Genomic DNA, 12,612 nt, shown 5'->3' on the forward strand with positions numbered 1-12,612 from the left:
CCCTTCACCCTTATCTCATAATCCAGCCCCCCAATTCCACTATCTCCCTCCTCCCCCAGAGTCTAGCAGCTTCCTTGCCCCCTCCTGTAGTCAATGGACTATTGCAATGGACTTATGTGGGATGCAAAGAACAACTTATAAAGAAACGTCAAACCGCCCAAAACACAGCAGCCAGGCTAATATATGGGAAAACGCAATTCGAAAGCACCAAACCCCTCCGAGAAAAACTACACTGGCTACCAATCAAAGAACGTATTGCTTTCAAAATCTGCACCATGGTCCATAAAATCATCTACGGTGAAGCCCTGGATTACATGACAGACCTCATCGACCTACCAACAAGAAACACAATCAGATCAGCACGAACACACCTTAACCTCCACTACCCAAGCTGCAAAGGACTCAAGTACAAATTAACATATGCATCCAACTTCTCCTACATCAGCACACAACTGTGGAATGCACTACCAAAAGCCGTGAAAGCAACGTACGGCCACCTAAACTTCCGGAAATCACTAAAAACTCACCTGTTCTAAAAGTCATACCCCGTTGACCCAACTTAGATGCCTAAAGCCTGCAACACAATGAAACCAAAGCCTGAAACAGACTGCCTATCTCTTCCTCTCCAGGAATCCCAGTGTGTCTATAACACGTGAACCTTCAACCACTACAACTCTTTACATGTTTTCTCTGCCAGAGAGGGCGAACGCCTCTACGGTATTATGTAAGCCACATTGAGCCTGCAAATAGGTGGGAAAATGTGGGATACAAATGTAACAAAATTAAAAATAAAAATATACCCCTTCTCTTTCTCCCCCTATCTTGCTGCTGTCACTTAAAAAGGTCAGAAGCAGTACCTTTGAGCCTATGCATATGTGCTGCATGTCTGATACATGCCTGCCCCTCAGTAACAAAGGTGTATCAGAAGAGGTGGAAACGTCAGCCCTCACCATATGCTTATGGGCTCAAAGTTCCTATGCTGTTTATGACTTTGCAGCAGAGAAGTCTTGACATCTGATGCCTACTGCTCCGTTGAAGCTGGCCTGGCTGGCATATTGTGCAAGCTGTGCCACCCCCTTTGGGTATGCAGTTTCCACAGTGGAAAACATTTGCTGTGCTTTTGAGAAGCTGATAGCTGTATGACACAATCTAATTATCTTCGTTGGTAGAAAGCAGTAACACTTCTTTTGCTCTTTGTGGGTTTTTAACTCCACTCACTAGAACAGGGATTGGAATCTGATAGCATAAGCCTTCATTCTCATTTGCCCATGGATTTTTTTCCTTTCTTTTGTGTGCTTGCCCAATCTTTGCAGCAATCAGTGATCTTTTATAGGGGGAGGGGGGGGGGGGTAATGTACAGACGGTTCATTATGAAGACCTAAATCCGACCACTAGGTGTTTCTGTTGAGCAATAATTAGGACCTTCTCTGCCCAGGGACACTGCACAAGGTGTATGCATGGTATTACGCTCCACTGCCACCAGTGAGTGAAGCCACTCGAATTATTATCTGAAATTAACTGATGAAGTATCTTTTTTACAGGAATAAATAAACCTTAATTTCGCAGATGAAACTTTTAATGTATGCCAAAAATTGGGGTATGCTCTACATGCTATACCTAAAAAAAACTGAGACATTTGGGTACTCCAACGCCATTACGTATCCTTAGAACCCCAGGCTTTTCTAAAGCAAAGATAGGGTGTACTAAGTGCTGGAAATGGCAGCTGAATGTATAAAGATGTTGCAGAAGATCCATGTTGAAAAAGGACAGTTTCCACTTCTCATAGTCCAGTAGAATTCCGATTTTCCTGGGTGGTATTGTAATCCAGACATCTGGGGTACTCCCACAGTGAAGAAACTCATATTTGTGCCTAGGAATTAAAAATTGTTTAAGTTCAGCATGAATGTTTTGAAACTGAGGCCTTTGCAATATCTGTCCTGCTTTTGGAATTCATGGTGCATCAGCTGGAAAGCAGAGCATGTGCCTTATAAAAGTTGATTGTACAAGTTTGAGGATGGCTAGTTTTGCTCAATGCGCCTTTGATTGAAATGTGCATTTGTTAGTACACTTTAAAAAAATATTAATCATCTCGGGGGCCTTGTTTACTAAGGTGCGTTAGCATTTTTAATGCGCCTACAATTAGATCGTATGCTAACGGTGTAGGCGCCTATAGGGATATTGCAGGCATGTACACGGTTAACACGCTTACATGGTTAACATGCGTTAAAGATGCTAATGCGCCTATATTGTGGCTTGGTAAACAGGGCCCTTGGTGTGTAATGTTAGGCACCAAGTGGGCACTTACGTTATAGAATAGCACTTAACATGCATCAGTGGTGCCAGTAATTGGCAATTACATGTGCTTGTGGTGGTCACTATTTCATAACGTATGTGCCAAAGTCGCCTACCATGTAACTGCGAAGGAGCATGCATATGGGCAGGCCGTGGGCATATGGCTAAAAAATGTAGGCAAATAGAATTCTATGAGTTGTGGGCATTGTGTGGCACACTTTGTGCCAACTTGCATCAGCCATTGACCTGTTGTAAGTGGGTGCACCTACATTTCAGTGCACAGACATGGCTTTCCAATAGTATTCTATAACAGAGAAGATGATTCTAACTGCCACGTTAGAATTGATGCTCAGCACATCCCATTATGGCACCAAGTTATAGAATGTACCCCCTTATTTATTTTGAAAAATATTTTATTGTAGTTTCAAATATTAACAATATAAATAACATTCATGAAATATGAATTACATAAGCGTCACATTTGTGAGAACAGTATAACCAAATAAAGCACACACAAAAAAAGAACGTGCCTCCTTATGTGCACAAAGTCAATTTCCATCCATTAAAAAGATTTCATATGTGTTAAAACATTTTTATTAAAAAAAAAAAAGCCCAACCACGCAGATCCCTGACTTTAGAGTATCCCCAAGTAATTCCTGTAGCTTTGGACTTTTGTTATTTCAGTCTCAAGGAACATCAGCAGAATTTGAACTCTGGTTTCCCTAGTTCTCAGCCCACTGCTCTGAGAAGGAGCTCAGTGGTTAGAGAAGCAGGCTGAGAAGGGTTCAAATTCCTCTTCTCCCAACTCTGTGGCTTTCAGTTAGTTACTTCACCCTCTATTGCTCCAGGTACAACTTAGATTGCAGACTTCGAGCAGGGAAATGCATTCAGATATATAAGTGAACCTGCCTTGAGCTCAGATTTGGAAAAGGTGAGCAATAAATCTAAAAATGTAAATCCAGAACTGCACCGATATCTTCAAATCAGGCTATTATATGTGCAGATTTTAAAAGAGAGATTCACTTCAGACGCCACTTGACTGAAATAATCTTTCAGCAGATCTTTACCTGTATTCTGTCTTACCACCAATGTTATTTTACTTAGGGGTCCCTTTTACTAAGGTGCGCTGAAAAATGGACTGCGCTAGTATAGGCACGTGTTTTAGGCAGGCGCAGATCCATTTTTCAGCGTGCCTATAAAAAAAGGCCTTTTTAACATCTTTGCCAAAAATGGATGTGCGGCAAAATAAAAATTGGGGCGCATCCATTTTGGGTCTGAGACTTTACCACCACCCATTGAATTAGCGGTAAGATCTCACGCGGTAACCATGCAGTAATCGTCTATGCACATAGAATGACGATTACCGCCCAGTTTCCACCACACAAGAAAATGAAAATTATTTTCCGGCGCTCATAGCGGACATGTAAAAAACCAAAATTACCGCCTGGGCCATGTGGTAGCCGGGCAGTAACCGCAAATTGACGTGTGAAGGACATGCATATGCACGTATGCGGCTTAGTAAAAGGGCCCCTATGCTTTTCATAATGAGATGATGTATATACTTATGCAGTTTGTTAACCTATTTTGTATAGATTTTGCACCTATGTTCGCTACACCTGACTAATGTGTTTAAAGCACTGCTGGCTCTTAAATGCTACTGCTAATATCAATGCCTTAGTACATTGGCCCACAAAGCTGTATGTTTTTCTGTTTACCTTGATGGTGTGACAATATGTCTCATGCACCAGGATGTGTTATTTGTTCCAAAGACCCCATTTCGGTTTGTATCTTCAAAAGCTACTCCGATTCTGTACTCCACATTTTCATCAGTGTCTACCTCCCAATAGTGTTTTCCTTTGACAGGAATTAGATTTCCCATAACAGCAATGCATCTGTTTTGAATAAACAAATATTACATTAAGAGAGCCTCAGGGACTGTTTAGCGCTTGCTGTATGCCTCTTTTATAACCGTCGTTATTTTCATTCTTTTAGCTATGCCTCTTAAAATATCCCAGAACTAGGAGCAGCCGTCGTTAATCAGGAACAGGGTTTAGTGTGTTTGTGCAGCGTGCCTGCTGTCATTTGAGATATTTATTTATTTATTGCATTTGTATCCCACATTTTCCCACCTATTTGCGGGCTCAGTGTGGCTTACAATACATTGTAAATGATGGAAATACGATTTGTTACAACTCAGTTATGGATTACATTGTGAGAAGTTATGCGAAGACAAAGTCAAAGTATTGTTAGGAAATAGGACAAAGGAAAAGAACAATGGAACAGTGGAAAGAGACAACGGGAAACTGATAGGGTAATAGAACATTAGCAAGAGAACATTCGGTATAACATTTTTCTGTGAGTAAAGGTATAAATGTGACAAAATTATGGGGGATGAGAATTCAGAAGAGAATGTATTGGTGTACTTCTGAACAGTGAGTGTGGACTTCATGTGTTTTGATCCTTACAATAAATTTTATCAAAGAGATGAGTCTTCAATAGTTTGCGGAAGTTGGTTAGTTCGTGGATCGTTTTCAAGTTGCGTGGTAGTGTATTCCAGAATTGCGTGCTTATGTAAGAAAAGGTTGATGCGTGCAGCGCCTTGGATTTTATGCCTTTGCAATTAGGGAAGTGGAGGTTAAGGAAAGTTCGAGATGATCTTTTAGCGTTTCTGGGAGGTAGGTCTATTAAGTCAGACATGTAGGCTGGGGCTTCACCGTGAATAATTTTGTGGACTAATGTGCATACTTTAAAAGTAATGCGTTCCTTAAGTGGGAGCCAGTGTAGCTTCTCTCGTAAGGGTTTTGCACTTTCGTATTTTGGTTTTCCGAAGTTGAGTCTGGCTGCTGTGTTCTGGGTTGTTTGAAGTTTCCTCAGTATTTGCTCTTTACAACCTGCGTATAGTGAATTGCAGTAATCCAGATGGCTGAGTACGAGGGATTGCACTAGGTTGCGAAAGACGGATCTTGGGAAGAATGGTCTTATTCTTTTCAGTTTCCACATGCAGTAGAACATCTTTTTGGTTGTATTGTTTGCATGGGTTTCGAGTGTTAGATGGCGATCAATAGTGACTCCAAGGATTTTTAAAGTTTCTGAGATTGGAAGGTTTAGTTTTGGTGTGTTTAAAGCAGTAAATTCATTCATGTTGTATTGGGAGGTGAGTATTAGGCATTGAGTTTTTTCTGCGTTTAGTTTCAATCGAAATGCATCTGCCCAGGTGTTCATGATGTGTAGGCTTTGGTTAATTTCATTGGATATTTCTTTGATGGCTTGTTTGAAAGGGATGTATATTGTTACATCGTCGGCATATATATATGGGTTAAGGTTATGATTTGATAGAAGTTTTGCCAATGGGATCATCATTATGTTGAAAATGGTTGGTGAGAGGGGTGATCCTTGTGGTACTCCACATTCAGGTGTCCATGAAGCGGACGTAGTTGAATTTGATGTGACTTGATATGAACGCAGGGTTAGGAACCCCTTGAACCAGTTTAGGACATTTCCTCCAATGCCGAAATATTCAAGTATGTGCAAAAGAATTCCGTGGTCAACCATATCAAAGGCACTTGACATGTCAAATTGTAGGAGGAGTATATTGTTGCCAGTTGCGATCATTTGTTTGAATTTAGTCATTAAGGTAATTAATACTGTTTCTGTGCTGTGATTCGATCGGAATCCTGATTGGGCATCATGCAGTATTGAGAACTTGTTTAAATAGTTTGTGAGTTGTTTTGTTACCATCCCTTCGGTTATTTTGGTTATTAGTGATATGGATGCTACTGGTCTGTAATTGGTTATTTCGCTTGCGCTTTTCTTTGTATCTTTGGGTATTGGGGTAAGTAAAATTTTTCCTTTGGGAAGAGTCCGTTTTGTAGCATGAAGTTTACGTGGTTCGTTAGGTCTATTATAAATTGTTGAGGAGCTGATTTCATGAGGTTGTTTGGGCATATGTCTAGTTTGCAGTAGAATTTAGCAAATCTTTTAAGTGTTTCAGAGATGAGGTCTTCTGATAGTAATTCGAATTTGGTCCAGGTTCTGTCTGCTGGGTATATTCCGTCTTCTGGGTCTAGACAGTCTAGAAGTGTGGCGTATTCAGTAGTGCTGGCGGGTATTTTAAGTCGTAGTTGTATAATTTTCTCCTTAAAGTATTTCACAAGGTTGTTGACATCTGGTATGTCTTTGCTATTGTTTGTAACTGGTGAGGTGTCTAGCAATTTATTCACAAGGTAGAAGAGTTTGTGTGTGTCTTTGTAGTTGGGTCCTATCATTGTTTTGTAATGTAGTCTTTTAGTCTGTTTTATGGTATATTTGTATTTCCTCCGAAGTAGTTTCCAGGCATTTAGTGTTTGTTCATCTTTCTTTTTGTTCCATGCGCGTTCTAGTTTCCTGACTTGTGTTTTAAGTTTTTTCAGCTCTTCGGTGAACCATGGATTTGATTTTTTCGTATGTGATGTTCTGGTTTGGATTGGGGCGATTCTGTCTAATGTTGTTGTGCATATATCGTCCCATTCTTGGAGGAATTGGATGGTGTCAGCATTTGTTGACCATTCGTTCTGGTAGATCTGTTGCCAGAATGTTGTGGGGTCTATTTTTCCTCTCATGGTGTATATTGTTCGTTCATGTTTGTTGATTGCGTTTATGTGTGTTTTTCGCCAGTTGAGGGAGACATATGCTTTATGGTGGTCTGACCATAGTGTAGGTGTCCATCTTGTGTCAGTAAGTAGGATATTTGAGTCTGGGTCAAATTTATGTGTAATGATGTCCAGTGTGTGTCCTTTTGTGTGTGTTGGTTGCGTGTTCGGTGCATGCAGATCCCAGAGTTTTAAGAATTCTTTGCATTCTCGTGTGCCTGTAGAGGTGTCGTCTTCAAGGTGTAGTTTGATGTCTCCTATTATGAGGATGTTTGAGGCAGAGACACATGTGTTCGAGATGAAGTCCATGAGTTGCATTTGGGAGTCTTGCCATTTTCCTGGTGGCCTGTAGAATAGGATTGCGTTAAGGTGTCCTAGTAGGTTTGCGTGAGTGATTCTTGTCGAGGCAATTTCGAGTTGTGGAGAGATGGATTCACCCGTGGTTGTGATGGTGAATTCGGGTTTGTAAATTATGGCTATTCCGCCCCCTCTTTTTCCATATTCTGGTCCACGGTGGCTGATCAGATCCAGTGGGCGTGAGGTTGTTTGTGACACTCTTCTAAAATGGTTGTTGCGTCTAGGGGTTCATGGGAATTACACAGGGTTTGCTTAACTATTTTTAAAATATGTGCTTTTTTAAAAATCATAAATTAGTACCATCTGTGTTACACACCGGAGGCAATTTTGCAAATGTAAAAAGCAAATTTACACATGAAAATTGCCATGTACACATGTAGAGGGGCATTTTCGGTACAGCGTCCAAATCTATTTCCAAAAAAGTCCAAAAATCCAATGCCAAACATGGTCATTTTCAAACCAGAAAAACAATTATCTTGTTGGTTCAAAAATCACCCTATTTTAGATGTTTTTGTGCTCAGTTTGCTTTCTTATAGGGCCATTTTCAAACAAAAAAAAACCTCCATGAGAAAAACATACAAAAACAAACCACTGGGATGTCTGAGGGCCAATAGTCCTACTAGTGAACTTCACATAAAAGATCTCAGGTACACATCACATCATAACCCCCTTATATTGTACAATGAGCCCTCCAGGAATAGCAGAAAATGTACTGTACACCACTACAATAGCCCTTATGCCTGCAGATGCCACCTATATGTGGGTTCAATAGGTATTTTGTGGTTTTGGAGTGTTCATACTTTCCACCACGTGTGGGATATAGGTCTGGGTCCCCTTCTCTACACTCTACTGCACCAGCCACTAGGCTACTACAGGGGTCTCCTTGCTGCCCTAAGATGAATGCCCATTATATCTGCAGCTGTCATAGAGCCTGTTATGTACTGTTACTGTCACATCTTAAGGGGGTGGGATGGGGTCAGTGGCCACTGGGGGATTAAGGGGGAGTCATACCTTTATCCCTCCACTGGTCATCTTATCAGTTTGGGCACCTTGCGGACACTTGGTCATTATTAAAATAGGTCTAACCAAAACCATCCCATTTTTTCCCCTGAAGGTTGTTACAGTGTTCCATTTTTGCAAAAAACCATCCAAATCTTATGCCCACTCTAGTCCTACCCAAAACCACTCCCCCTTGAGATTTAGACAAACTGCATAGAACAAGTCTTTAAATTATTTTCAAAAATAGCGATTTGGACATTTTTACAAAAAATCCATTCATCTGCCACTTTGTGCCCTTTTTTGGATGTTTTTCTGTTTTGAAAATGAGCCCCATAGTGCTTTTAAAAAAGGCACTACTTATAAAAATATGCCAGGACATGCAGTGATTTCAAGCAGAAATGTTCTGAGTATGGTTTGGACATGCCTTCAAAATATATGTATTTTTATTTTCTTTATCAATTTTTTTAACCATACTCATTCAAAATGGTTTACAAGTTTTTTAAAAATACAAGCTAGCATAAAAATCAAAGGGATCCAGAGGAAGTGACATCACTTTCCAAGATGACAGCTTAACCACAAGGCTCCATTGGGGCAATTGATTCTAAAAGCAATTCCTGTGGTCTTTTGGGGGGGATAATTTGGCAAAGATGTGCTGGATGATAGCAGAAGGCATGCCGCCTAGGAAAAGCCTGGAAAGATTCCGATATTCTGCAGAGCAGGGTGCAAAACAGAAGTCAGAAATGGCGGGGTCCGGGACGGGCCTGCAAAAAATAGAAGAAGAGCAGAGCAAGGTCCAAGCGGATCATGGTGAGATTACCAAATCTGATGCGGTGGGCTGGTTTCAAGAGCCGAAAGCTGATTTGGCAGGGGTGCACCGAAATGTACAAGATACTTTAAAAGATATCAGGGCTGAAATGGGAGAACTCGGCACTGGAGTAGGTGAGATTGAAAACAAGTTAGGCTCTGTTCAGGGTGAAGTGAACGTGTTAAGAAGCTCAGTAACTAAAGATAGTTTGGCTATTCAGGAACTGCAAAAACATCTTCTAGACATGGAAAACAGGTCTAGAAGATGCAATTTGTGTATTCCTGAAACAGAGCCGTTTAATAACTGTGCTACAGTCATACGGGACTTTTATGAGTACCTGCTAAATCCAGCGGGAAAGGAGAGACTTGTGGACTTTCACATCCAGAAGGCTCATAGGGCACTGGCCTGGGCCCAGTATGAGAATCTGTGCCAAGAGATACTGTAGTCTGTTTTGATGATTACCCTGCTGAAGATTGAATTTTAGCTAAAGCACGTCAACAGCCCGAGATTGTTTGGCTAGGACTGTACCAGGACTTGGTGTGGTCTACCTTCCAAAAGTGCAGATCTTTTCATGAAGTTACCCAGTATATGCAGGCACAGGACATTCACCATTGCTGGCTTTTCCCCTTTGCAGTATGGCTTACAGTGGCAGGAAAATCACGGAAAGTGAAAACACCGGAGGAAGCTTGGTCAGCATTGCATGCCCTGGGTTGTGAGCATGTACCAGAACCGGCTAAGTCAGCAGTGGTGGAGTCAGAACCCACATCAGACTTGGCATGGCAACAGGTCGTGGGAAGAAACAGCATAAACATCTGACTTGACTGCTTTCATAATGTTGGTCGGACAACTCAGCTTTATTTTCAGAACAATGATATGAGGACTGGAGATGAGAATTTTATTTGATCCTCTATTATTACTTAGTTCTTTGTGCTTTCTTCCTCTCCAGCCTTGCCTACCCATTTCTTCTCTTTGGAGATTCAAGTTGAGGGGATGAAGAAAGCAGAAGATAAATCTCTATGGAGGTGGGAGAAAGGAAGAGGGGTGGGGGCGGAGGGGAGGGGGAATTCGACCTCTAAGGGGAGGAGAGCTGACTGCATTTAGTACCTGCTGTTTTGGGGGGGTTTGAGGGGGTAGCAGTCAACAAAAAATATTTTTTGTATAAGTGATGTATAGGGTTGAATGGGGTGAGTGAATGGATAATATTGAGTGAGGGATAGTTTGAGTGTGACTTATTGACAGGGGAGGGGGGTTAATAACATGATATGGTTGAGAACCAGGAACTTAGGGGAATTGAATGCCTTCTGGAGAGTTTGTTGACTCCTCTGGGGTTGTCTGATCTGACAGGGAAGAGATCAACAGTTTCACATGGCGGGGATGGTGTGGTAGGTGGGGTTGAGTTTTAGGGATGAGGGGGAGGGTAAGGGGTTGCACAATGAACTACTGGTGGGTTTTAAAAATTCTGACAGTTTAGCTAAGAGAGTTGGGATGGGGGGGAGAAGAGGGGTAGTTGTGGTGGGGTCCTGAAATGTAAAAGGGCTTAATAACCCAGGGACGTTTTGGCTTGGTGACATTTGTATACTACCTATTTGGCCACTAATAAAGATAATTTTCACTAAAAAACCTAGGGAGATTATAGTGGGATGTATTTTTGTAGGAAACCCACCTGCAACCCCAGGATATCCATGTGTTAAACCATGCCCCTTTGGTGAGGTGATTGTCAATCAGGACAAGGGAGTAAGTTCACTGGAGGGGTGTTTAAAGACTCGAGTGGTAGATGTGTGGCATTATGAGGGATGCTACAAAGAAAGGAACTAATATTGATTAATTTGTATGCTCCAAATATGGGTCAGTCAGTTTTTTTTCCCAGACACTTCTGGGGGAGATCCAGAGATTTGCTAGGGGAGAAGTGGTGGTAGGTGAAGATTTTAATGTAGTGCCTGATGCTCACCTGGATCACTCCACTGGAGGGAGGGCATTACAGGGGGCTTAATCACAAAGCATTACTTCATTTTTTGAAGGCCTTAGAAGTGGTGGATTGCTGGAGGTTACTTCATGGAGCACAACACAATTATACCTTTTATTCACTTTCTACACAAACCTGTACCCATATTGATAGGCTTTGGATCCATCAGAATATGTGGGGTATGATGTGTGAGGCTAGTATTGGAAGAAAACAGATTACAGATCATGCACCTGTGTGGATCAAACTTAAAGGGATGGGGAAGTCATGGGGGCATGGATTCTGGAGACTTAACAAGTCCCTGCTGGGTGATAAACAAGTAAGGGTTCGTCAAACTATTCAGGATTTTAGACGGACTAATGACAATGACGAAGTGAGTAATGGCATTTTGTGGGATACGATGAAGGCAGTGATACGGGGGACCTTGGTTAAATGGGGGTCTCGGAGGATGAGGGAGCGAGGGCAGCTCTCACTTCAACTCTGGAGTCAGTTACTGGTGCTAGAAAGCCAACATAAGAGGTTACCCACACCTCAGGTGTTGCAAGAACTAGGGAAAGTTAGGGGGGAGCTTGCCCAACTTCAGATGATAGAAGTGGACTTTATGTGAACAAAACTTAGAGAAAAATGTTTTTCAATTTGAGAATAGAACAAGTGCAATGCTTACCCGTTACCTTTAGGTACGGAGAGTGCGTACTGCTATTCATAAGATTAGGGATACTGGGGGGCATTGGCAGTATACGGATTCTGAGATTCAACATTGTTTTTTAAAATATTACTAGGAAATGTATAGAGCAACAGATGATGAGTCAGCCTCCTCGATAGACCGCTATTTGAATTCTGTTGCTCTTACACGACGCACTGAGCCAGAGCGTGTACAGTTGGGTGAACCTATTAGATTGGGGGAGGTCCAGGGGATTATTTGCAGACTTCAGAATGGGAAGACCCATGGCCTTTATGGATTTACAGCAAGATTTTATAAGAACTTTCTGGAGCAGCTAGGGGAGCTTCTGGTGAGAGTGGGCAACGGGGTGCTTCATGGGCACCAGTTGCCCCCATCCATGGCCGAGGCAGGAGTGACTGTGCTACCAAAACCAGGGAAGGTTCCATCTGTGTGTGGGGTTTATAGGCCTATATCTTTCCTAAATGTTGATGCCAAGATATGTACAAAGCCATTACACAGCAGTAGGGCCTACTGATTGCTTGAAAGGCACATTCATTTTGGCCAATAGACTAGGGTGTTGCCAAAGCTGGTTCACATAGATCAGTCAGATTCTATACCCCGGAGACAGGTGGGCGATAACATTTGACACACCCTTCATTTGATCTGGGAGGCCCAATGATCCTCGACTAGTGTGGCTTTCTTAGGGGTTGATGCAGAGAAGGTATAGAATCCATAGGTCTTTTATTAAGGCACCAAGATGAGACCTGACATGGGGCTGAGTTTCGGCGGTCAACCCACCTGCCTCAGAAGTCACAAAAAACTCTGATACTACAGAACTATATCTGCTGTCTGATGAGACAGTCTGAGTTTATTTATTTATTGCATTTGTATCCCACATTTTCCCACCTAC

The 12,612-nt window shown here is 41.9% G+C and overlaps 1 protein-coding gene across 1 annotated transcript in view; it reads right to left on the minus strand.

The window, feature by feature from the left end:
- Positions 1–474: 474 nt before the first annotated feature.
- The window catches only part of FSD2 (fibronectin type III and SPRY domain containing 2), a 108,212-nt gene continuing 96,074 nt past the window's right edge, over positions 475–12,612 (minus strand). Inside the window, exons 12-13 of the mRNA XM_030189605.1 lie at positions 4,008–4,184; positions 475–1,870 (exon numbers count right to left, since the gene is read on the minus strand). Of these exons, the coding sequence (XP_030045465.1) occupies positions 1,618–1,870; positions 4,008–4,184 (430 nt within the window). The 3' untranslated portion in view covers positions 475–1,617. The remainder of the gene's footprint in view (positions 1,871–4,007; positions 4,185–12,612) is intronic.

The sequence above is a fragment of the Microcaecilia unicolor genome, chromosome 1 (genome assembly GCF_901765095.1).
Source record: "Microcaecilia unicolor chromosome 1, aMicUni1.1, whole genome shotgun sequence".
Classification (NCBI taxonomy): Eukaryota; Metazoa; Chordata; class Amphibia; order Gymnophiona; family Siphonopidae; genus Microcaecilia; species Microcaecilia unicolor.